At 36.3% G+C, this 22,524-nt stretch overlaps 2 protein-coding genes across 2 annotated transcripts; both read left to right on the top strand.

Moving 5' to 3' along the window:
* The first annotated feature begins 8,050 nt into the window (after positions 1-8,050).
* Positions 8,051-9,749, top strand: LOC110224379 (UPF0481 protein At3g47200-like). Its single transcript, XM_021010391.1, has 3 exons — positions 8,051-8,101; positions 8,338-8,522; positions 8,975-9,749. The coding sequence occupies exons 2-3, from the start codon at positions 8,356-8,358 to the stop codon at positions 9,666-9,668; spliced, it is 861 nt and encodes a 286-aa protein (XP_020866050.1). The 5' UTR covers positions 8,051-8,101; positions 8,338-8,355; the 3' UTR covers positions 9,669-9,749.
* Positions 9,750-10,765: 1,016 nt separating this feature from the next.
* LOC9299696 (glutathionyl-hydroquinone reductase YqjG) lies at positions 10,766-12,844 on the top strand. The gene is made up of 4 exons (XM_021032242.1): positions 10,766-10,787; positions 11,537-11,999; positions 12,215-12,464; positions 12,556-12,844. The coding sequence occupies exons 1-4, from the start codon at positions 10,766-10,768 to the stop codon at positions 12,739-12,741; spliced, it is 921 nt and encodes a 306-aa protein (XP_020887901.1). The 3' UTR covers positions 12,742-12,844.
* The last annotated feature ends 9,680 nt before the right edge of the window (positions 12,845-22,524 follow it).

Here is a 22,524-nt window from a genome sequence, read left to right on the forward strand (position 1 = left end):
ACTTGAAAATTCTTCCCTGTCACTCTGAAAATCCTCCAGGTACACTGAAAAAGCCGGCCATTCGGTTGGAGAAGACACCATTTTCACCAAATCTGAACAGTCTGTTAAGAAAGTTACATCTTGGTTGTCAGCACCAATCATACACTTCATCGCCCAAAGAAGAGCTTCGACTTCTGTATGTAGAGGAGATAGACTTCTACGGATGTTGGCAGCTCCCATGGTTGGCATCTCTCCATTTGATGATGTACAATACCATCCTGTTCCTGAATAAGTATCGGTTCCTTTCCATGATCCATCTATGAAACAACGATATCCTGAATAGTTAGAATCCAGTGAGATTTCCCTCACTCGATTTAGATTTTCAGTATCGAAAAAATCATGGTTATCAGTATGAAGCTCAATTTGAGCTAACTGCCACGATTGCGCCTCTTTCTCCGCAAAGCGTAAGATCTCTAATGGATCTTTATCCACATTGTCAAAGATCTTTTCATTCCTTGCTTTCCAAATGTACCAAATTATCCATGGATAAGAAGATGAATCTACCTCTGAAAACATACTCATTTAAACCCATTTATTAGATATGGTTAAATTGAACCTGTTTAGACCCATTTATATTTCTTAATTATTTTTATTAGCTTTTGCAATAAAAAAAGTATTTTTACTAAAAATAATATTTAATATCTTAAAAAACTACAAATAGAAATTATGTAATATTAACTACAATAAAAATTAAAGTTTTCCACTTAAATCATATTTTTATTTAAATTGGAAAAATAAAGAATTTTCCTGCCAAACCATCAAAATTATGTTTTTCCGCAAATTTGTACAATAAGCTATTTTCCGTCAAAATCATAAAATTGCATTCTATCACCAAACCTGACTTCTTATTGGCTATGGTCGAGTAGGTTTCATGTAAAATTATGTTTTCCCGCCAAAATTGCAAATCAGCGTTTTCCCGCCAAAATCGCAGAATTGTGTTTTATCACAAAAAAATATTTTTCCACAAAAAATGTTTTTCCGTCAAAATCGAAAAATTGTCTTTTCCCGGTAAAATCGCAAAATTACGTTTTGCCACCAAAAAATATTTCCACAAAATTATGTTTCCGCCAAAACCGCAAAATCGTATTGTTTTTGACAAACCGCGCAAAATTGTGTGTTATTACCAGAAAATATTTTCCCACATATCCACGTTTTTTTTCCAAAATCTAAAAATTGCGGTTTATCACCAAAAATATTTTCTAATAAAACTTTGTTTTCCGTCATAAAAGCAAAACCGCGTTTTGTCATGGTGAAAATGACTTCAGGCCTTTTTTCACGAAACACAATGCTTGGGAACAGATCAGAGTAACATCACCTTTGGCAAATTGGAGCAGAGCGGTTTGGTTCGGTTGTGGAATTCCTCGCTGCGGGTTTATCACTTGGCTGGCTGTGCGTGATCGTCTCTCCACGGGGACACGAAAGCGCGTATGGGGAAGCCAACAATCTTATGTCTTTTACAGGGAACCGGAAGAATCAAGGGATCACTTGTTCTTTGCATGTCCGTGTTCTTTCCTCGTATGGACGGCAGTGGCGGGTACTCTCTTGAGGGGCAGGGCAGACCCAGATTGGGATGAAACACTGCAACAGATCATTGCCGGCATAGGGGATCATCTTGGAGATATCCTTCTCCGCCTTTGTTTCCAAACAACAGTTTACTTCCTTTGGCGGGAACGCAATAACCGGATTCATCACAATGGCTACCAAACAGTCCCACAACTAGTGAAGCAGGTTGAGAGGATTATTCGTAACAGGATAAAATCGTTAGACTATATGACCAAACCAAAGCTCCAAGCTCTCCTCCAACGGTGGTTCGAAGCACAGCCTACCCCGGGAAGTTACCAATGACTTAGTTCTTTGATTCTTTTGCTTGTCGTGGCAGAGCAAAATTATGAAACTCTGTTTCAGCTCCTTGTTTTTTTTTTTTTTTTCCTTTTTTTAGAAACACTATGTACATATTTTTATGGCTTGATCAATCAATTACACATTTAAACTTTTAAAAAAAAAAAACTGCGTTTTTCCACCAAAACCGCAAAATTATATTTTCCGAAACTGTTATTATTCTTCAAAAATAATAAGTACAATTATATCATTTGAATTTAATAAAATAATTAACAATAGTAAATTTTAAATAATCAATTAAATAGTTATTAGTTATATATATATAATAGGAAATTTTAATGGAGTGAGTAGTTTTTAGTTTCTTATTAAAAAAATGGATAGTTTTAATTAAGACTAGGTGTCATATAAGTACCTTATAGTTATAAACCTAAAAAAGACATTTCTCAAAAACTTTATTAATTTGGCTAATTAGTAGGAAATTATAATTAAAAATTGAGATAATTGGGTGAGAGCAAATTAGTTTTTTGGTAAACTGACACAAGACCCACAACCATGAAAATACTTAGCCCCTGCCATTTTTAACCCCACTCGCTTCTGATATTTAAATTTGAATCGGTCCATTGTGTGAGACAAATGAAGATGTTTGTTGTGGATGTCCAAAACACTTTAAAAATCTGTATATATCATGCATGTTGTTTTCTTCGTCGATTAAATTAAATATCTAATAAAATATAAATTATTTTGTAAGAACATAAAAATCTATGGTCACCGGTTATTTGCGAACAGTGACGAACATGTTCGAAATAAAGTCAACCACTTCTACAAATTCAACACGATTAGTGTTAATGTTATGATGAATCTGCTTAAGTTCCGGTGATCAATTTGAAAATATCTGATACAGTTCCGGTGACAATACGACAAAATATGATGAAGATCTGGTCATAATTTAATAAAATCCAGTGAGATCCGGTGATAACTCTATGAAATCCGGTGAAAATCTATTGAAAATCCGACAAAATCTATGATTCCAATGATATATCGGTGTCCAATTGCAATGAACTGTTCACTTACTCTGTTCGACGGTTTGGGATACGATGATTGTAATATATATATATATATATATATATATATATATATTGTAGTGTGCATACAAGTATATTAATGTTAATAACGGTTTATATATGTGTTTACATATATACAAATGTTAATAGTGTTCTATACACGTGTTTACATGTATACAAATGTCAATAACGTTTCATGTACGTGTTTACATGTATACAAATGTTAATAACGCTCCATATACGTGTTTACATATATACAAATGCTAACAACACTATATATATATATATTTATATGTACACATAGACCGAAGTATTTAACACTCTAATTATTTATAACGCTCTATGTATGTGTTTATCTGTATTACAAATGTCAAAATCGTATAAAATATTTATTGGGTGTCCTTTTTTTTTTCCATCGAAATATTTATTGGGTATCCATGCAATTAGGTTAGTTGTTAAAAAAATTCAAAATAATTATTTATTGAGTGTCCATGCAACTATGATAGTTGTCTATATTCAAATTTGAGTTAGCTCGAGTTAAGATCTGTTCCATTTATTAACTATCAGTTCGTTTTTTTTTGTCTATGTGGCGATGTCGATTCAACAGGAAGCATTTATGATATGGCAGATTGTTCCTTCGGATCTCTCAAGAGACACCAACCTTCACCACGAGTACGACGTAAATAATAGCTGGTATTGTCGTAATTATTGCCAACTTCAAACCCCATTGCAACTCTTTTTTCACGTCGTCTATGATCCTCTTTACTAATATTATTTTCTTAAATATTTTTTCCAATAAGTCTCTGAGTAAATCCACTCTTGAAAATTTGACTACTACAATAATTAACCGCGGAAGTACATGTTGAGATATTTTATTTTTCTTACTACTTAATTCAATTTATTAATACATTATGATTGCTATCTACGGGTTCGTGTTGTATAATGCTGTTAAAATTTATCTAAATTGTCACTAAATAAGCACTCGCCAACTACTGCCCAACTCATCAACTTCTTAATAATTTCTGTGCCAAATCATAATTATAACTTGATTTATTAGTTATATATCTAAGAAAAAACTTAACAACTTTTGATATAAGTACAGAAGTGCTAATGAACGAGATAATATAATTCATAAATTTACTTATAAATAAAAAAATTGTGCTATTGCAAGAAGCTAAAGTTATGTGTAGTCCACATTATTTTGACCTACATTTTTTTTTTTGTGCAAATTTTCTTTTGTGCAATGACCTTCATCTAAAAGCATAAATATATGTGGAAGCCTCCTTAGCCAATTGGTTGACCAAGGGTTGATTAATGCTTCTACACCAAGAAGTCTGGGGTTCGAGTCCCAGGTATTGCGATTTATTAACAAATTTGCAGATTAATGGAGGCAAGTGTGCAAGAGATCTCCAGCGATGTACAATTATAGCTGTTCGCCAGGATTCTACGCAGAGAAGGAAGTGTCGCCAGGTTGTGGATCATTGAAGGTATTCATCAAGATTACGAAGAATGAAGTGTAGTCTGTCGTGGATCTAGTAAGGGTCGGAAGGAATTGTCAGTTGTAGAATCGTTTATGTAACAGTTCTCATAATTTGCAATTAATAATAAATCTAGACGACAAAAAAAAAAGAAAAAAAGCATAAATATATATAAGAGAATTTGTTATACTTTCATTATATCTTCTTTATATTAAAATGATAAAAAAAATATTTGGAGATATTTTCGTTGACATGTAAATCACTCTCACAATATTTTACAGTAATTTTCTATTATTTTAATCAGAAAACTCTTTTATTATTTAATCCATTGAAGGAAAATATATTCCATTGTATTTGTATTTATTTACCTAAAACACCAGTATGGAATACATTGAAAACAAAAAGAAATTTTTTAGTTAAAATCATAAAATATTCAAGGGTGATAACTGATAGTAAATTTGAAATTTTGTTTTTATAAACATTGTGTCATATTGGTTAAATAGAAGGAAAAAAACTTCACAAATTCTCTTATATATATCTACACTTCTAAGTGGAATAGGTCAAACCAACATGAACTAATACAAAAAACTTTAGGTTCATGAGTATTCAAAATTTTCTTATTTGTGAGTTGTGACCATGTAGTAACACAATTAATTTTTTGTATGTAATTAAACTTATGAATTAGTTTCGCGCTTTAGTATGGGTCATCAGTCATCACTTAATTCAACCTACGTTGAAACCTCTATAAATTAATACCTCGTTAAATTTACTTTAATAATTTTTTTCATTTCTAAATTGATACTTTTGTCCAAATTTTACCTCTATAAATTAAGAAATACGATATATTAATAAAATTTAGTAAAATACATTGATCACAATATTATTAATTTATAGAGGTTTTAGTATGTGGGAAAAAGTGCTTAAAAACGAGTTACTTGCAATCTTGCATAGTTGCATATCATGAAATATAACATACTGAATAATTTACGATTTTCGTTTTTAGTGCATTATATTGCACATAATAGGCTTTTTGTAAGACTAAAGTAAATCATTTTGGATGACGACAAATTTACTTCAATGCCATTTGTCACTTTCCAAAATAATAAATAAAACTAATCAGATATTTCCGAATTTTTTTGCCACTCTAACCCGTCCTACATATAGAAATCTTTTCATGTAATCTTTTTTTTTTAAATGTCAAAAACATGAATTTTTAAATTTGGAATGTTTTAATTTCCAAACTTCAAAATATGGATTAAACTATTAAATTTTTGTTGACATCATAAATAAATGACGAATTTTAATTGACTTGGCCATTTGAGGCATCACCATAAATGGATTATGTCTATCTATTTAACGATATGTCTCAAATAGTCAAGGCAACAAAAATTTCTCATTTCTTTATGAAATCAACAAAAATTTAATGATATAATTGACATTTTCAAAATTCTGGATTAGAATGCCTCCAATTTAATATTTCATATTTTTTTGACATTTTTTCGAATCCTTATTATGCTCATGCACAATTTAAATTATCGAAGTTTTGGGATCTAATGAAAACTAGTTTACTCTTTAACTTTTATGTTATATAACTAAACTTAAACCATATTTACGAATCTAAAATAAACTGCGGAGAAAGTAACCTAGTTTGATTAATATTTAATTTGGCATAGTAAAATATACAATCTAGGGTAATATAAAGCATTAATTAACTATCTAAACTAAAGTAAAATATTTATAATAGTAACAAAATTGGATTGTGCAAATCAAAGGGTATTTGATTACTACAATATTGAAGCTACGGAGCTACCCACGTTGAGGTATTTGATTTGTCTTAATAAAATGAATTTATTAATGCTTTCTACAGTTCGTGTTCTATAATGTTGTGAAAACTTGTATAAAATGTGACTAGGTCATTTCCCAAAAATTGCGAACTTATTATTAATAATCAAGTGCTAAATTGTTATAACGTTATAAAGGGTCAAAATTTTATCAAAAGAAAAACGTATATAATTTATTAGGTTTAATTTGTTATAATTTTATATGATTCAATTTGTTACAACGTTATCTAGTGCAATAAAAAGTATTTAATTTATTATAACAATTATAACGTATAATCTTGAAAAAAGTTTAAGATATGACCCAGTCATGTTATTCTACATATCAGTACTTTTTTTTTTAACTATTATACGGACACTAGATTATATATTAACCATCTTCCCTTCATGGAGGTTTTATATTTATCGATTGTTTTAATATATGTTTGAACTTACTAATCACTTAAGTAGATATGCATTGACATTAGTAATGGAAAACTACTAAAATTTTTTATTTTTATTCTATTTTACCTTACTGTTTTTATTTATATTTTTGGTATCATTTCTGTTGTTTAAAATTTTGTTTTAACAATAAAGGAAAATTTTATACGATACATTTTGGTGTAAAATGTATTATAAATACAATCTGTCATTTCTCTAACTTGTTTTATATTATAAATGATTTTGCTATTATAATAGAATAATTATAAAATATTTTGACAAGCTATATGAGAAATTAAACTACCAAAACATATGTACATGTTTGGGTATACTTGTGTTACTTTAATCTATTAGTAAAAATTTTTTGTTATTAATCAAACAGTTTTAGAGTAATATAGTTTAACATTTTTGCCACGTATGCATTTATTTATATATTTTGATGAAAATGATATACCAATAATGATAGTTTCTAAAATATTATCTTTCCTTTGGTTTTTGCCAAACAAAAAACTTTTTTATTTTATTTTTATTATATTATCTTACACAGTAAAAAAATTTTAATATTCGAAAAACTTTAAGAACTTAGATTTCTCCAACTCTTCGGACTGGAAATTCTTTTTGTAAAATTTGTAAATACAATCATCGACATGTTTTTCACATCTTTTTTCTTTATTTTTTCTTACATTATCTTACACAGTAAAATATTTTCAATATATTTTCTAATAAAATTATTTTGTTTAGGTAGCACAAAGTGATAATATGTTCTTTTTAAGAACTTAGCTTTCCACAACTCTCCCTACTTAGGAAACAAATTTGTAAGGGGTACATAAATTACATCTTCGATCGTTTGTAAGTTCTAACATATTATTATCATATTATTTTTTATTTTTGAAAATAAAAACATGCTATTATAGTAACATACTAATTGAAACCTTGTTTACATATTCAAACATAACTAATATTACTCATCATGTCAAAAAAAAAACTAATATTACTCATGAAATGAATTCATAAATACTTTAACAAAAATCTCTTATAAACGAAAAAAAATAAAAACACTTTAACATATATTTAGTTACATAGTGTTGCATGATTTACTTAAATTATTCAAACCTACGAGACTTTACCTAGTATTATAATAAACTAGAATGGTTGCACTTGTTTGTAATAATTTGTTTTATAATCCAAAGTTGGTTTTGCATAAATTGGTATTGGAGGGTAGTTTTACATGTTTCCCCCATTTTATCATCACAAGTTGCACCATTTTATTCATAGAATATATGATCGTCTTCCTCGCTGTCAAATTTTCTCAATGTTATATAACACCCACACTCTACTTCCTGCTGTAAATCTAAGTACGACAAATCGTAAAGGGGTTTGTTTGATGAGATTTTTAATCCTCGTTCCATAGTCATCGATATTAACAGTTAGCTCTTCTTCCTTGTATTATGTCTTTTATATTTTTTCTTTCGATATACATGACATGAACCAAGATGATAACAACCAAATTTTATTTAGTATACAACGCAGTATGTTCTATATGATAGTTGACTTTTCAATTTCTCTTTAGTTTGTAATTGTACATATATATATATATATATATATATATATATATATATATATGGTTGGATTATATAATATATCTAACAAAACTTGATGCAGGATCTTAACTTATCGAAGATGGGATCTCTAGAACCTTGCATTTACAGAGTGTCAAGCGCAATTCGTCAAGCGAATCCTGGAGCCTATACACCTCAGATGGTCCTCATCGGCCCCCTTCATCGTTCTCCCAAATTGCGACCGAAATCTTCTAAGGACGACGATGCCGGAACGAGTAGCGACCTAATGTACGTGAAACACATGTTTAAACTATAACATACGTAAGCAGATATATATACTATTTCTTTGTTAATATTTTCTTGATAGTTAAGAAAAAAACTAGAATATTTGAAAAGCATCAAAAGTTCTGAAGTTATTTACAAATACCCCTATCATCTCAGTTATATTACACAACTTTTTGTTAATTTTCTGTAAATATGCGGATATAAAAAATAGATGTTAAATTTTTATTAACAATATTTGAATTTTAATTGGTAACTCGCACACTTTTTTTAGTTTTTATTTGTCACTCTACTTGTTTTTTTTTTTATAAAGAATTCCACTTGTTAATGTTAATTAAATAGCCTATAGTTATTTGATGAAACGACGATCTTTCGCACCTCCTTCCTAATTTTTGGTTAGTTATTGGAATTGTTACTTACATAATCCAATGATTAATGTGGCGATGGATGTTTATTAGGCATTTTAAAAAAAAAAAAGGAAAAAACTGTATGAAGATGGAGCACGAAAAGAAGACGTACGTCGACTCTTTCGAGAAAAGAGTCGGGGAAGAAATTATTAAGGAAATGAAGAAAACCATACAGGCCGAAAAAGAAAATATTAGGGAAAGCTATGCGGAGAAGGATGTAATTGACAAAATGGCTGAATTTTTCGTGGAACTTATCTATAAGGATTCAATATTCATCATGGAGTTCATTATGAAACTTTATGAAGGTCATGGAAGTTCAGAAAGTCTAATTGTGAAACACCGTATCGACAGTTCAAGAGTGATAGCAGATCTCATGTTGCTGGAAAATCAACTTCCCTATTTCATTTTGGATCGATTGTTCAGTCCCCATTTAGAGACATTGGGTATATATAAGACTCTCGACCGAGTCATCCTGGAATTATTTTCCCTGCACACGAAGGTCAAAAGAAATACAACCTTCAAGCATTTCACAGACATGTTCCGGTGTGCTTATGAGGAATCGCTTGACAAAACTCCAAGCCTGACGGACTTAAGTGGGCCAGCTATCGCAGAGATGCAGAACGCGAGTAACCTATCCCGTGTAGGAGTGGAATTCAAGGTAAAGTTTTGCATCTTCTATTTTTTAGCAGTTAAGGATTTTTGGGTTTTGTTATTTCTCTTGATAAGGCTTTCGTTTGAATTATGATTCACCTCTGAGTTTCTTCTCTACCCTTTTCTTGTTTAGGCGTACAATCTCTTAAATTCCTCACAACAAAATAGTATTCACCACCAGCCACTGGACTTGTTATCGCTTCCGATCTCCATCAGAAAGGAGGTTGATGATTATTCGCTGCATGTGGCGTTTAGTGAAAGTTGCTTAGTGATGTCAACTTTCCATGCAAGTGAAGCTTCAGAAAGGATCCTGAGAAATGTCATTGCGTATGAACAAAGACATGTTACCTTAACACCCTTTACTTCTAACTACATACATTTCATAAATTTTTTGATTACTTCCGATAGAGACGTCGAGGTACTCATTGAAGAAGGTACAAATATCACAAAATTAATACATTTTTTCTCTTCAGTTGATATGAATAACAACAAACATGTGATGCTGGAATACAGGGGTGCTAACAAATGGTGTGGGTCGGCCGAGCTTGGTGGTGGAGATAGTGAACAACTTAAAGGTTGGTCTGAAAGAAGCGGCCCACTCCCAATATTATGGCATCGCCATGAATCTCAGAGCTCGCTACAAATCTCAATGGAAAAGGTGTTGGGCCACTCTCACCAAAGTCTACTTTAACGACTTGTGGACCGGAACAGCTACAGTAGCGGCCATACTTCTCTTGCTTTTTACTCTGGTGGGGACGGTGGCTTCCGTCATCCAAGTCTTCAAACCAACTACTATAAAACTTGTTTCCTAGTTTCTTTTGCATTAATTTGTTATCGACTTTCATCATATTTGATTCTATCTTGAGTCTAGTTTGTTTTCTTTTGTTCCTAGGTGCTGATTTAACCTCACCTATTTAAACGTCGCTTTGGTATTGTAAAAGTTCGTTAAATTTGTTTGGAATAATAGAAGAGCTTTTGCAAAACATCCTTCTTTCTTTGCTTCTCGATTTTCTCACGAACATAAACACCCTCGAAAAGATAGGCTTAGCTATGGAATCAACGAACGATAGATAGGCTCAGCTATGCTTACGCAACGTTTTGAGTCTTTCGTCTTCCCATCATTTGCGCCACGCCACTTCAGAGCATCTCCAATCGCTGGCTTCAAATATTTCTTTAAAATAAAGGAAAAAAATGAAGCATGGGATTTCCAATGGTTTCCTTCATTTCCTACTTCAAAACGAATATTCTAAGTATATTTTATCTTTATTTCATTATTAATTAATAACAATGTCTTTTACTTTCTAAATTTATAAATTTTGCCGCATTTATTTTATGGTAAACTAATAGTTCAACAAATTTATCTATAGTAAACATTTAGGCAATATTTTAATTATCTTAGTGGATCTGGAAATGCATTACCAAATTATTAAGTTATTAATCTATGCTATGTTATGTTTTCTTTTTAATCTTTAATGTCGGTATTAATTTTGCCGCATTTATTTTGTTGTTTTCTATTTAATATAATTTATTATTGCATTTTAATTTGATTGGATCAAATAAACATATGAAAATTATAAATTAATTGGTTAAAATAAAAATAAATCATTTGTTTAGTATAAAATTAAAACTTGTTATAGTTTTTCATGAACGGACGAAGCATATTGAGAGGGATTGTCACTTTATCCGGGATGAAATTCAGGATGGTTCACTAGTTACTGCACATCTTACCACTACAGAGCAACCAGCAGATATCTTTACTAAGACTTTGGGTTCTCAACAATTTGCTTATTTACGGCGCAAGTTGGGCATGTATAATCTTCATGCTCCAACTTGAGGAGAAGTATTAGGAAGTTATATGTAAATATAGTATAATTCCCAGAGTTTTATGTTAATATCCTTAAGTATGTTTAGGGTTTCTTGTAACATGTATATATACTCTTTCTTTCTTTTGATATGAATAAGACACGACATTCTCTTATCCCTTTGGCATTGGTCTTCCTTTTCCTTTGTCTTATCGAACCCTAATTGTCCGAGCTCTCAAGGGTTTAAACGACGCCGTTACAGTCTCAGTCGCATCGCCTGGTCAAGATGGATCATGGGAATTCAAGGATAACAATATCCCAATCAAGGATAAGGATCAACTTATCCCGAGTTTGGATAAGGCAAACCGATGCCGGAATCTTAAGGAAGTGTACAAATCAAGAACCGGAGGTTACGACGGGAGGTGTACCGTTCCAATGCTGTGGGATTCAAGGAAGAAAGAAGTTGTTTGTAACGAAAGCTACGATATTATCGAGTTCTTCAATTCGGGTTTAAACGAATTGGCACGAAACGCTGATTTAGATCTTTCGCCACCAGAGTTGAAAGAGAAGATCCAAGATTGGAATCAGATTGTGTATCCTAAAGTTAACAATGGCGTTTACAGGTAAATTTGGAACATCATTACAATGCTTATAGTGTGTTAACAATGGCGTTTACAAGTAATCGGAATATCGAAAAAGCTATAGGAATTGAGTGAATTGTTCCACATTTGATGCAGTTTTTGCTCATAGCTTGTGTTCTTGACACTGCATTGTGTGTTTGTTGTTAAAGTTGATGGCTTTGTTGTGTAGTGATTTGCTTGCATTGATGTTTTAAAAGGTGCGGGTTTGCGCAGAGCCAAGAAGCGTATGATGGAGCAGTGAATGAACTCTTTAGTACCTTAGATAAGATTGAGGATCACTTGGGTAGTAATAGATACTTGTGTGGAGAAAGGTTAACCTTGGCGGATGTGTGTCTCTTTACAACTCTGATTCGTTTTGATCCGGTTTACAACAATCTATTCAAGTGCACCAAGAAGAAGCTTGTTGAGTACCCGAATCTCTATGGCTATTTGCGGGACATGTACCAGGTTCCTTTTCTTACTGGCTTCTCTCTAATACACAAATTCTGTGATTGGAAGTGCATTTCAAATTCCGTGTTTGTTGTTGTTGTTGAAACAGATTCCTGGTGTTGCGGCTACTTGTGATATTTCGGCTATAATGGATGGGTACTACAAAACGCTGTTTCCGCTAAACGCAAGTGGAATTCAACCGGCTATTTCTTCATCTGGCGATCAAGAATCTCTCTTGAGACCTCATAACCGAGACTTGGTGGGTAAAGCCATTGAAGCACAGCTCGTTGTATAAGAGAAGAAAACTGTACATAACTCAAATGATAGGATGATGCAGCAGCACTCAAAATTATCATACAACTTAATAAGCTTTGATCTTGTAATATAATCCTTCCCTATATATGTATATATCTTATTATATAAAATATAGTTTTCAAAGTTAATAATTCACGAGATCGTGACACGTATCAACTTTTCTATCTGAGATTTTGACATGTGTCAAATAAAAAAAGTAAAAAGATAATTATAAGAAATTATAAATTTAAACAAGTTTTAAAATGTAAAAGGCTAATTATAAGGAAATTGTACATATATTTCCATAATAGTTTTTGCCATCTGTTGGTGTCGGATCTCGCACCAGAAGTCCGTGGACCAACCAAAGATTGCCACGTAGTCAAGATAACGGTCCACGAAGGATAAAGCTCATTAGACCCGTAAGTCAAAGGAACGGTCGAAGTGATTATCACCACAAGGAGAATCCAAAGTGGCTGCACCTCGACACGAGTCCGGAGTCAAAGTCACGGTTAAGTCGGTCCAAGGATATTTGGGCCAAAAGGCGAGGCCCATGAATGTCGAAGTTAGTTCAAATTCGAACGTTGAGCATTAAATTCAGAGACCGAAACAGACACATTTAAGAGAAAATAATTGTATTTAATTAGCCACTTAAATGTGTGATGTTTCTATGTATAAATATAAAGGCCAATGACCATGTAAGGGGGATCTTTTTCCTCGAATAAGAAATACTGTAACAATTCATAAGCTTTTTACATATTCATTTTTGTCCCTCAAGAGTAATCTTTCCTACTTAATAAAAATACTTGAGTGTGTGAATCCGACATCCACATTTTGACACCGCCTGTGGGGATAGAGGATTCTTGAGTGGTCAGATTTTTCTTTACTACATTTCCGAGATAAGCAGCAATGTCCGGAGGAGACGCCGTTGAGTCATCATTGGCCGAAACCCTCAAAGCCATGCAACAAACCATGTCGGAAATGTCGCAGAAGCTCTCGAATGTAGAAAAGGCCGTTGACACGTTGCAAACATCCCATGTATCTCTTAGTTAAAACGTCAGTACTATACAATCTCGTGTTCGCTCTTTAAGTGCAGGAAATCCTGTTGGAATCCGAAGAAGGATATTCAACTCGCCAAGTTCCGTTGCGCGAAATGAAACCAACGGACAAACGACTCCTGGTGCTACTAATACGGCAGTTCAGCCGTTGGAAGGAGAGACACAGTTCGAAGATGAAGATCAACTTGCAGATCAATACGAGCAGGAGAACCTCGACCAGTTCGAGACCATGAGGAAGGTTAGCCAGGAATTAAAAGAAATGAAATCAAAATTTCATCAAGCTACAAGTTCGGAGCCAGACATCAATCGAGTCATTGAAGAAGCTAGGCGAACACCTTTCATCTCGCGAATTGCAAGTTTGAGAATCAAAGATTCCCGGAAGCTCAAGCTGGACCCTTACAGCGGATTGGAGGATCCAAAGAGCTATCTCGCAGCTTTTCTGATCGCTGCTGGAAGAGTCGAATTGGATGGAGCTGATGAGGACGCAAAGTACTGCAAGCTCTTTTCGGAAAATCTATGCGGCCAAGCTCTAATGTGGTTCACCCAATTAGAGCTTCGATCAGCAATTTCGACGAACTATCAGCTGTGTTCTTAAAGCAATATTCCATCCTTATGGATAAAAGCGTTTCAGATGCCGATCTTTGGAACCTATCACAAGGATCAAATGAGTCACTTCGAGTTTTCATCACCAAGTTCAAAGGAGTGCTGTCAAAACTCCCAAGAATCTCACAGCAATCAGCTTTATCTGCCCTACGAAAAGGATTGCGACATGATTCAAGGTTTAAAGAGGATTTAATACTTCATAAACCAGACACAATTCAGGATGCACTCTTCCGCGCAAACAACTGGATGGAAGTAGAGGACAAAAAAGAAAATTTTGCCAAAAGAAATAAACAAGAAAAGCCAGCAATCACCGTCCCTACCAAGAAGTTCGAGCCTAGGGAGAGCAAAGGACCAAGGAAATTTGGGTCGCAACCCTTCAACAGTACCGTCGGAAAGCAATTCTAAGGGAAAGGAAGGTCAAACACTTGGGTCCGTGATGAAAGTTTATATTGCGACATTCATACAGTAACCGGACATTTAACCAAGGATTGTAGTGTCCTTAAAAGGCACCTCGAGGAGCTTTGGGCCAGTGGAGATCTTTCCAAATTCGATATAAAAGATTTCGTGAAGGAATACCACGAAGCAAAGGATAACTCCAAAGATCAAAATTCTAAAAGACCAAGGTTATCCAATGAGGAAGAACCAAGGAGTTCGAAGGGTAAGATTAATGTGATTCTAGGAGGTTCCAAACTTTGCCGAGATTCGATAAGTTCCATCAAGAAACATAGGCGAAATGTTTTACTCAAAGCAAGTTTGAGCAAAGAAGTCGATTTTCAAGGAGCATCAATATCATTAAACGAAGAAGAAACGCGGCACCTCGAAAGACCTCATGATGATGCCCTAGTCATTACCCTGGACGTTGCCAACTTCGAAGTATCCATGATCCTTATCGATACAGGCAGTTCAGTCGACTTAATCTTTTTAAGTACCTTAGAAAGAATGGGAATTAGCCGGGCGGACATAGTAGGACCTCCATCTCCATTAGTTGCGTTCACAAGTGAGTCAGCCATGTCTCTCAGAAAAATCAAGCTACCGGTCCTTGCCAAACAAGTGTCAAAGATCGTGGATTTTGTTGTTTTCGATAACCCCGCAGCTTATAACATTATCCTCGGGACTCCCTGGATTTATCAAATGAAGGCAGTCCCCTCTACATATCATCAATGTATCAAATTTTCGGCACCAAGTGGAGTGGAAACAATTCGGGGAGATCAAGAAGCTTCACGAACATGTTATTTGGCTAGCCACCGGTTGAAGATCCAATAGCAATTAACGAAGCCCGCAAAAGAGGGACTAAGACCAAAATTTCCTAGTGGACAGGAAAAAGAGGATATAGTAATCGAAGTGGTGTTGGAAGAAAATAAACCAGATCGGAAAGTCCGAATTGGAGCAACTTTGACTGGCCAAATAAAAGAAGCTTTGATTGAACTTTTAAGGAAAAACAAAGCATCATTTGCATGGTCAGCGGCGGATATGCCTGGCATAGATCCAAGCATAATTTTTCATGAACTAAACGTGGATCCAAGCTTTAAGCCGGTAAAACAAAAAAGAAGAAAGCTCGGAGCGGAGCGAGCAAGAATAGTAAATGACGAAGTGGACAAATTTTTAAAGATAGGGTCCATAAGGGAAGTACAATACCCGGAATGGGTAGCAAACACTGTCGTGGTCAAAAAGAAGAATGGAAAAGATAGGGTTTGCATCGACTTCATAGACCTCAATAAAGCATGTCCCAAAACAGTTTCCCGCTCCCGCATATAGATCGACTTGTAGAATCCACCGCTGGGAATGAACTGTTAACCTTCATGGATGCCTTCTCGGGTTATAATCAAATAATGATGAACCCCGAAGACCAAGAGAAAACGTCATTTGTCACGGATAGAGGTATCTATTGTTACAAGGTAATGCCTTTTGGATTGAAAAATGCAGGAGCAACTTATCAACGGTTGGTTAACAAAATGTTCCACAACCATCTCGGGAAAACAATGGAAGTCTACATAGATGATATGTTAGTTAAATCGTTAAAGAAGGAGGATCACGTTAAGCATTTAGAGGAATGTTTCAACATTCTCAATAAATATCAAATAAAGCTAAACCCGGCGAAGTGTACATTCGGAGTCCCATCCGGAGAATTTCTCGGCTATATTGTGACCGAAAGAGGGATTGAGGCCAATCCAAATCAAATCAACGCCTTTCTAAACATGCCGTCTCCAAGAAACTTCAAGGAGGTACAACGGTTAACTGGGCGGATTGCGGCTTTGAATCGTTTTATCTCGAGATCAACAGATAAGTCGTTACCTTTTTACCAAATTCTAAAAGGAAACAAAGGATTCCTTTGGGATGAGAAGTGTGAAGAAGCTTTTGGGCAGCTTAAGGCATACTTGACTACTCCACCTATATTGTCCAAACCAGAAGTGGATGAAAAGCTTTATTTGTACGTATCCGTTTCGATCCATGCGGTTAGCGGAGTCTTGGTCCGGGAAGACCGCGGGATGCAGAAGCCGATTTACTATATAAGTAAGTCAATGACGGATCCGGAAACCAGATATACAATGATGGAAAAACTCGCACTCGCGGAGGTGACTTCGGCTCGGAAGCTGCGCCCATATTTTCAATCCCATCTGGTCAAAGTATTAACCAACCAGCCACTCCGAACAATACTTCATAGTCCAAGTCAGTCCAGATGTTTGGCAAAATGGGCGGTGAAATTGAGCGAGTATGATATAGAATTCAAAAGCCGAATCAGTATGAAGGCTCAGGTTTTAGCAGATTTTCTGACCGAGCTACCAATACCTGGCACGCTAGAACAACCGGAGAACCAAACTTGGAAATTGCATGTAGATGGGTCTTCATCAAAGCAAGGATCTGGAGTGGGAATCAAGTTGGAGTCTCCAACGTCGGAAATTTTAGAACAATCATTCCGATTGTTATTTAATGCTTCCAACAATGAGGCAGAATACGAAGCCCTAATTGCCGGACTTCGATTGGCACAAGGAGTTGGAGCTAAGGAAATAACCGCTTATTGTGATTCGCAATTAGTAGTTAACCAGTTTAATGGAGACTACGAGGCCAAGGACTCAAGAATGGAAACATACCTCGAAGTGGTAAAGGATCTATCTAAAAATTTCTCGAAATTCAAATTAATTCGCATACCTCGGGGAGAGAATACAACTACGGACGCACTTGCCGTGTTAGCATCAACATCAGATCCTGACTTGAAAAGAGTTATTCCAGTGGAATGTATTTCGGAGCGAAGCATTCAAGATAACAAAGAAACCCTCGTCGTTACTAGATCTCGAGCAGCGGCACGTGACCGTGGCGAACCAGAGGTCAAACTGCCACCCATCAAACGAAGGAAATCAAGGGGATCGAACACATCTAACAAGGAACCCGATGTCTTAGCAGAAGATGAGATTCCAGAAATAGTATTAGAGACCGAGCCATTGATCGAGGAGGATATTCTTGAACCAAACGAGCATCCCGAACCAGAGCCACTTGTATTTCACAAGGTCAAAATTCCGGCTAAAGACTGGGGGGCTGACTGGAGGGAGCCAATAAAGCACTACATCATGACAGGCGAGCTCCCAAAGAATAAGTGGCAGGCCAGGAAAATGAAAATCGTTAGCGCGAAATTTTGTCTCTCAAAGGACGCATTGTATAGACGAGGTGTCAGTGACCCTTACCTATTATGCATTTTTGGGCCCGAAGTCGAAATCGTTATGAGCGAAGTGCATGAAGGATTATGTGGGAGTCATTCATCAGGAAGGGATATGGCTTTTAAAGTTAAAAGAATAGGATATTATTGGCCCACTATGATCACAGATTGTGTTAAGTTCGCCCAAAGATGTAAGCGCTGCCAACTCCATGCACCTTTGATCCATCAACCCTCGGAGTTATTCTCCTCCATCTCCGCCCCATACCCGTTTATGAGGTGGTCAATGGACATCATTTGACCATTGCACAAATCAACTCGAGGTGTACAATACCTTTTGGTCCTAACGGACTACTTTTCGAAGTGGATTGAAGCTGAGGCATATGTTGGCATCAAGGATTCGGCGGTGAAGACTTTCATTTGGAAAAATATTATATGTCGACATGGAGTTCCGTATGAGATAGTCACTGATAACGGGCCACAATTCATTTCACATGAGTTTGATGCTTTTTGTGCGGATTGGGGAATCAAAGTCAGTTATTCTACTCCACGATATCCGCAGGGAAACGGTCAAGCTGAAGCCGCGAACAAGACAATACTGAGCAATCTCAAGAAACACTTAAATCATCTAAAGGGAGGATGGTATGAAGAACTCCAACCCGTCCTATGGGCCTATCGTACAACCCCTAGGCGACCTACCGGAGAAACTCCATTCTCTTTGTTTTATGGCATGGAGGCAGTAGTACCAGCTAAACTCAACGTGCCCGGACTTCGCCGAACAAAAGCACCATTAAATGAGGAAGAAAATTCAGCAATGCTTGATGATTCGCTAGATACCATAAATGAAAGGCGTGATCAAGCTTTGATTCGGATTCAGAATTACCAGCAGGCAGCAGCCCGATATTACAACACTAAAGTCAAAAGTAGGCCGTTCTTTGTAGAAGATTATGTGTTAAGGCGTGTCTTTGACAATAAAAAAGAAGAAGGCGCCGGTAAACTCGGCATTAATTGGGAAGGACCTTACATTGTTACCGAAGTGGTTCGGAACGGTATTTATAGGCTGAAAGACTTAGAAGACAGGCCAGTCAAGCGAGCTTGGAATGTGATCAACCTAAAGAAATTTTATGTTTAAGCTACACGCATTTTTTATGTACATGAACTACGGTGTGGCTTGATCCCGAAATGGGTACGTAGGCAGCTCGGAAACGAGTTCAGCTATTAATAAAAATTTGTTTTATTTCTTTATTAAAGGAAAATGTTCGACTGTGCGAACAAGTGAAGCAAATAAAGGTTCGGCTATGCGAACATACATGAGATTGGAAATAGAGCGTTTATTCAAACAAGTAAGACGGAATGTCCCTCATCGTACACTTTGGATTAGGAAGATCTTGTTGATGAACAGAACACTTCAACTCCTTGACCAGCAAGATCGAGGATTGACATCATGCAGTCCGGAATATGAGCAAAGTCGGAGATTCCAAGCTCGATCTATTCTCCGAGGTGAGAGCCAAGGAGGTGAAGATCTCTTGATACCGTAGTAAGTCTGCGCTGCATTCGATTAATCCTCTTCCGGAGTCTCATCTTTTCCAACGTAAGCTTTTGATGTTGAATCGCAAGCGCCTCTATGAATGCCATCGCTGTTCCTTGGTCTCTAATTGGGAGATCCCTGATAAAAGCGCACGGAGCTCGGATTTGAGATCTGAAGAAGCCGCGAGGTGGAAGAGGCTGCCTATTTGGCTCATTTGGAACATCTTCGTTTATCATTCCGATCCTGGAGAAGTCGGGCATAAATTCTGAACATCGAAGGTTGAACTCCATACATGCTAAAATAAAAAGAGTGGTGAGGAGTAAAGGGAAATTGAGACTATAATTTATAGGGACGTCATATCCCTAGTAAGCTTCGGATTCTATCCTAGGAATGGAGCGATTCGCGGAGAGATTTATGCTCTTAAACCGATCATTGCATTAAAAGACGTATCTCCAAGAATATTTTGAAGAATAAGGAAAATTGCAAACGTTTCCATAAATAAAAAACGGCCGAAGCCCATTACGAGTTCAAAGTAGGAGTAGAGTTAGGGGACATTTATGGAAGAGGCTCAGGAACAGGCTCCTTCATCGCCAGTTTAATTTTCGAAGTGGACGCCTTGTTCTTGGCATCCACTTCGGGATGATCCCGAACGCGTTTCCGATGGGAGCTGGCCTCCTCCTCGTCTTCTTCTTCACTATCAGATGGAACGGTATAGACCGGGGCATTCACGGGACCCGGAACTCCTTTAGCACGGAGATACATCCGGAGCATCTTCGGGATCTTAGCAACAGAATCAAATTTCCACCAGTCCCATTCAAAGGGATCACCTTCCAGAGCCCTTATCTTCCTCTCCACTCGAGCGATGCGAGCCTCGAGTGTTTGCCTTTTGAGACCTAGCCGCTGCCTCTCCTCACACAAGCGACGGTGTTTGTCGGCGACCTAACATAAAGATGAATAAATAAAAGAAAACAAAAGGTTTTAATCAAAGACGAAAGATATTAACCTTGTCTATAAAGTCGCAAGCCTCTTTCTTCTCCGTTGAAGGAAAATGAAAGACGGCGTGAGGAAAAAGAACGCCGGCCGGTTCAAAGCCATCGCCGGACCGGAAGAGCGGGCTGCCGGGATCAACGGGAGCTACGTTTTCGTTCTCCATTGATATGGTGCTTGTCGAATGAGTTATGAAGTTTCTTGAGGAAAGATCAAAGGCAAACAATCTCCTATTTATAATAGGATTAGGGTTTGTCTTGGAAACGAAAAATCATTAATGGTGGCGTGCCCTAGCAACTTAAACCATTTTTGGAAATCGAGAAAAGGCGGTTATTGCCTTAAAGACGTGCCACTTTTCCTACTTTCAAGGAGTGAGAAAGGAAAGAGCAACCGTCGCATTTAAAAAAAATCATTAACTACAAAGAATTTTAAGGCCCTAGCCAACAAATTTACCGAGTTGACTAGGGGAGGGCATTCGGGTATGCGGGTCGGGTTCGGGTAAAATCCGATCGGGTACGTGTTTTTCGGGTAGAGGAGTTTAGGACCCAATAGGGTAAATCTAAAATATCGGTTCGGTTCCGGTTCGGGTCTAATCGGGTTCGGGTCGGTTCGGGTTTAGATTTTTAGAACCGCTAAATACCCGGAAAAATTGGGCACCCATCGGGTTCGGATATTTTATATCCAAATACCCAAAATTTTACGAAATACCCGAATTTTACCCGAAATTTTACTCTAATATCCGAATTTTATCCGCAATTTTACTCAAATATCCGAGTTTCACCCAAAAATTTATCCGAATAACCGGAATTTTGTCCAAATATTTAAAAAATTTACAAGCATCTCGCGTATAAATATATTTAGTCTTAAATATATAAATATAAGTGCATTTAATTTTTGGTAATTACTCTCAGATATTTGGATATAAATGTATTTAGCTCAAATATTACATATATATAAAGTTTTTATATGTATAAGTATAAGTAATTTTGGGTAATCGGGTACCCGTTCGGGTATCGGGTTCGGATCGGGTTTTACCCTATACCCACGGGTACGACAATACAAGACCCAATAGGGTAAATAGCTAATACCCGTACCCGCCCCAAACCGGTTTTTTCGGGTCGGTTTCGGTTCGGGTACTCGGGTACGGTTTTTTTGCCCAGGCCTAGAGTTGACTAAACCCAAAGTGGGGAACTCGCGTTAAGTCGAGCTCAGTTCTCGCATTCTAAAGAGAAAGGTCTGATCAGCTTAAGAATCTCGAAAGCATAGCCACAAGGCCAAAAAGGGTTAAAAGCGGACTTTGCAAACCCGCACATAGTTTTAACCAAACTCTCTTGGGATCATAACCTAAAAAGGTTTAAAAGCCTCCTCAGGCAAATATCTCGTTTAAAAGAAAGTAACGATAAAGCCTCCTTAGGCAAAAACAAGTTTAAATTTAAGTTTTAACATAAATGGGACAATCCCCAGTTTAAAGTGGACACAGCCACTACGGATTAGCAGCCACCTCGGATTCCGCCTCGGCTGTCAAAATTTCACTCACCTCCTTGGCTGGGGCTTGATCAGAAGAAGCTCCTGGTCCACTCTCGACGGTACAACCATCTCTCGGGGTGACCTCCGGTGCAGCGGAAACTTCGGGTGGGACGACACTTTCCGTCTCACTTGAGCCTAGGAAGGACAGTTCCAGCCAGTTTTAAAAAATATATATAGTGCAAGAAGAAGGAAGTAAGTATCAAGAGCTAGAGGTTACCTGCCCAGTCTAGACCCGATTCACTTATGGGAGGTGATTCTGTGAAGAATTCCTCGAAGTGATGAGGGTTGAAGGTTGAAGCAGGGAGAGCTGCCAAGCGACTCCGCTTTTCAGACAAATTAGTTGTCAGCTCGGACCTTTCTTGCGCTTCGGAGAAATCTTTGTCATGAATCTGATCCAACAGGATCAGGTTGCTCTCGTGCTCTTTGATGTCAGATTCC

Source organism: Arabidopsis lyrata, assembly GCF_000004255.2.
Source record: "Arabidopsis lyrata subsp. lyrata unplaced genomic scaffold ARALYscaffold_8, whole genome shotgun sequence".
Classification (NCBI taxonomy): domain Eukaryota; kingdom Viridiplantae; phylum Streptophyta; class Magnoliopsida; order Brassicales; family Brassicaceae; genus Arabidopsis; species Arabidopsis lyrata.

Coding starts and splice junctions, on each gene's coding strand:
- LOC9299696 (XM_021032242.1), top strand. CDS start 10,766: ATGAAGCATGGGATTTCCAATG. Junction 10,788..11,536: donor GAAGCATGGGATTTCCAATG/GTTTCCTTCATT, acceptor GATATGAATAAG/ACACGACATTCTCTTATCCC. Junction 12,000..12,214: donor GTTAACAATGGCGTTTACAG/GTAAATTTGGAA, acceptor ATGTTTTAAAAG/GTGCGGGTTTGCGCAGAGCC.
- LOC110224379 (XM_021010391.1), top strand. CDS start 8,356: ATGGGATCTCTAGAACCTTGCATTTACAGAGTGTCAAGCGCAATTCGT. Junction 8,523..8,974: donor GGAACGAGTAGCGACCTAAT/GTACGTGAAACA, acceptor GATGTTTATTAG/GCATTTTAAAAAAAAAAAAG.